The sequence below is a fragment of the Haliotis rubra genome, unplaced genomic scaffold, assembly GCF_003918875.1.
Source record: "Haliotis rubra isolate DU_JTF1 unplaced genomic scaffold, ASM391887v1 Scf192, whole genome shotgun sequence".
NCBI lineage: Eukaryota > Metazoa > Mollusca > Gastropoda > Lepetellida > Haliotidae > Haliotis > Haliotis rubra.
The window spans coordinates 1,602,371-1,605,991 of NW_025765914.1; the positions used below are offsets into that span (position 1 = coordinate 1,602,371).

Genomic DNA, 3,621 nt, shown 5'->3' on the forward strand with positions numbered 1-3,621 from the left:
TCCACGTGGATTTCCTTTCTGTGAGACGTGGGATGCGTTCGGGAGATGTGTTCCTAAATAAATTTCCGTCATAACGAAAACAGAAGAAATGTTTTTACAATTTTACTTTGGGGACGTTTCTTTTGCCCCTCAGTTTATTATATCACTGTGGACTTAAAGTTTGCTGAAGCCACCATACACTATGTTCTATCTAAGCAAGTGTATACATTATGTAATTGGGAATGAATCCTTGTTATAATTATTTGAAACGTAAATTTCATTATTTCCCATCTGAAAAAAAGATTGTTTTTACGTCAACAACGCAGTAATAATCTTAAATAGATGTTATTATTGTTAACGACCCAATCCTTGCAGCTTCTCGCCACACACTCTTGTGTCTTCCCACTGTCCAATCAAACACCCACCACTGTCTTCCTACACAAACAATGCACCGAGCCGTCATATTGTTCCACTGCGTGTGCCTAATTTCTACCAGTTATCTAATATATCCTTCGTGCATTTATTCTAACCTCAATTATCGGTATATTTGATGCCCCGCCTGGATTATCACTCGGGGGATAATCTCCCCTCATCCCCGTATATAGAAACGCTGGACACACAAGCCATCACCCTTCCTCCCCAAGCTGGAGCGCTGGTCACTCACAAGGTGCTAGCTTCCTATAATTGCTCCGTTTTAGTCGGGATTTGTTGTTTCAGAGTTACAGACGCTGTTTGCCTTATTACACCGTCATTAGACTGAAGTGTTAACGATAGTAAGCAGTATTTGTTAATTAGTTTGTGTATGTAATCAGGTCATTGACGGTGTGTAGGTATATATACAGTTTTGGAGACTGCAGAGGGCATCATTATCTCACTACTGTTGTATAAGACACAGGGCAGTCACAACAAGAAACTTTACACTGCCTAAAACAGGAAGACAGACACTACGGGTAAGGATTCCGCCTACAAGACGTTATAATGGTTTGCTTACAACCAGAATCATGATAACTTCCATCAACATCTTCCTAGGATTTAGATGAAAATCACATATTATTTGCTGTACTCCAGCGTGCTACATCAGTAACATTTCTGTTGTATCTTTATAATATGAATTTGGACTCATTTTATAACACTGTCAATATTTGTTTTCAGGTTAAAATGACTCCTTCTGCAATGTCCTTGATGAACACACTTTGTCTTGATAGTCCTGATCACGTGACATCTGGTCGTCTTTCTATTCCTGAAGATACCGGCGTCTTGCCTCGCAGCCTCACTTTCGATGATGACGATGACTCACGTGACAGCGGTTTCGAATCTCACGGGAGTGATACCGAGGTAAAAGTCCAGACTGTATTGCCATTTCCACAGACCCAGAAAACATGCTTTTAGAGTTGGTAGATATGGGTAAACGCATAATACATATCCATATCTTTACCAAGAACCGAACCACCAATGCACCTTTAGGATGCATCCTAATATTTCATAACATAGGATCCTGCGGACTCTTGGATAGATTCATTTGTCACCACTAGCCCCTTTCCGTAACCTCAAAGAAGTCGCTATTCAGCTTGTCCCAGAATAACAGGAGTTGGTCACGAATGGGATAGATTAGGCCCCAGGAACCCGTGCTGGTCTTAAGAGGCGATCAAAGGGATCCGTGGTCTGACTCGGTGGTGGATTGAGCGTCACCACACCCTGACGTCGTGTATCGTTGCTCAGTTTATCAATCACTGGATTTTCTGGTCCAGCGGTCATATAGCTGGACTATTTGCCGCCTCCATCCAAAACAAAACGAAACGAAACTTGTCACAATTATGAATGTATTCCCCCTTCTCCATTTACAGGGATCCCCTCTCAATTGTTTTCTGTCGCGAAAAACAATCATCGACTTCAGTTCGGTCAGAAAATCTTTATTCTCACCAAAACGACCACGTGATGAGGATGACAGCCCAACAGCAAAGAGATCTAGAGGTGATGACGTCATGTGTCGTGAAGAGCTCTATATTTTGGAATCCCCCGAATCCATGAAATCAGCTGTGGATAAAATGGAGGCGGAAATCAATCTGATTGGCGATGGCTCAAAGGTAATAATCTATGTATGCATGGAAATATTCACAAAGAACTCAAGTTTTGCTGAAATGGTCCACGGGATCTGACGCTTATTTATTTTGGTTTGTCATATTTGATTGTATAATGGAGTCATTACTTGTTCTCCAGTGTCACAGACTCACGACCATCACAGGCCGACACAAGGATCTCAAGTCAGTGTCTCCACGTACAGTCAGTCAACTACTGACAGGGAAATACGATGACGTCATTTCCGGGTACCAGATCATCGACTGTCGCTACCCATATGAATATGAGGGTGGTCATATAGAGGTACATAATAAGTTATTTGTTGATGTATGAGACTGTAATGCTGTAATATCTGTAAAGAACATGAATAATCCTAATAACGTTTAGTACACATTTTGTCCATCTTATCATCCCCAATATAATTGTTTTTACAGGGTGCCATCAATCTCCACGAGGCCCAAATCTCGGAGTTAGTCACCAGCCTACGAGGGAGGGAGTCGACTCAACGGAACATCCTGGTCTTCCACTGTGAATTCTCCTCAGAGAGAGCACCCAAACTGTAAGTGCACATGGTTTGATCTGTCTCTGACCCTTAACTTTGATAAACTGGACCAAAGTACTGAAATAATTAAACATGTCTCAGATTTTTACCGAAACTTGGCATCGAAGCAGTTTTACGCTGTGATGCACATTTCATACCGACATGTTCCTCATCTGGTGCAATCTTTCTTAAACCCAGATTACGCCATCTGCGGAGTTTAGACCGGAAGTTGAACAGCGACCGCTACCCGTTCCTCTTCTACCCGGAAGTGTACTTACTGGATGGCGGTTACAAGGCTTTCTATGAACAACATCAGGTACGTTCACAGTTATTTTTTTCAGTAAAGTAATTATACTTGACTCAAACTTTGGCTAAATCCAAAACGAGCGCAACTTGGGGAGGAGTAAACTTAGAAACGCGATATCTCTAGTTGTTTTTATCTGATTAGTATCACGTATTTCACAAACGTGTGTTTTACAAGAGATCACACAAGTAAGGTTACTGACAAAGGTGCTTGTTCTTCTTTCAGCGACAGTGTCAACCAAACACCTACATTCCCATGCTGCACGAGGACTACGCCAGTCAACTACGTCACTTCCGGTCGAAATCCAAGTCTACCAAAACCACGAAAAACATATATTTGCGCAGTCGGTGCTTAGAAATTGATGTTTCACCACTAAAGTTATCACTCTTTTGAGACTGACATCACTTAACTGACTGAGTTTGGTTTTACGCCGCTTTTAGCAATATTCCAGCAATATCACGGCGGGGGACACCAGAAATGGGCTTCACACATTGTACCCATGTGGGGATTCGAACCCGGGTCTTCGGCGTGACGAGCCAACGCTTTAACCACTAGGCTACCCCACCGCCCGACATCACTTAACGATCACGATGACATTGTTGATATTTATACATTGTTATGTATCTTTAATTTGTTGGCCATGTTCTGCATTTTAGTGCTGGTTGTGTTTGTTATCTAAAACCGAAATAAAGTGGACAATGTACGCAATAATTCTTCCTTT

The 3,621-nt window shown here is 41.9% G+C and overlaps 1 protein-coding gene across 1 annotated transcript; it reads left to right on the top strand.

Moving 5' to 3' along the window:
- Positions 1-1,137: 1,137 nt before the first annotated feature.
- On the top strand, positions 1,138-3,243 carry LOC124274618 (M-phase inducer phosphatase-like; the record flags this gene model as incomplete). Its single annotated transcript, XM_046709984.1, has 6 exons — positions 1,138-1,314; positions 1,824-2,063; positions 2,197-2,358; positions 2,490-2,614; positions 2,795-2,912; positions 3,126-3,243. Coding segments are annotated over exons 1-6 (940 nt in total), but the record flags the coding sequence as incomplete, so codon positions are not given.
- Between the last annotated feature and the right edge of the window lie 378 nt (positions 3,244-3,621).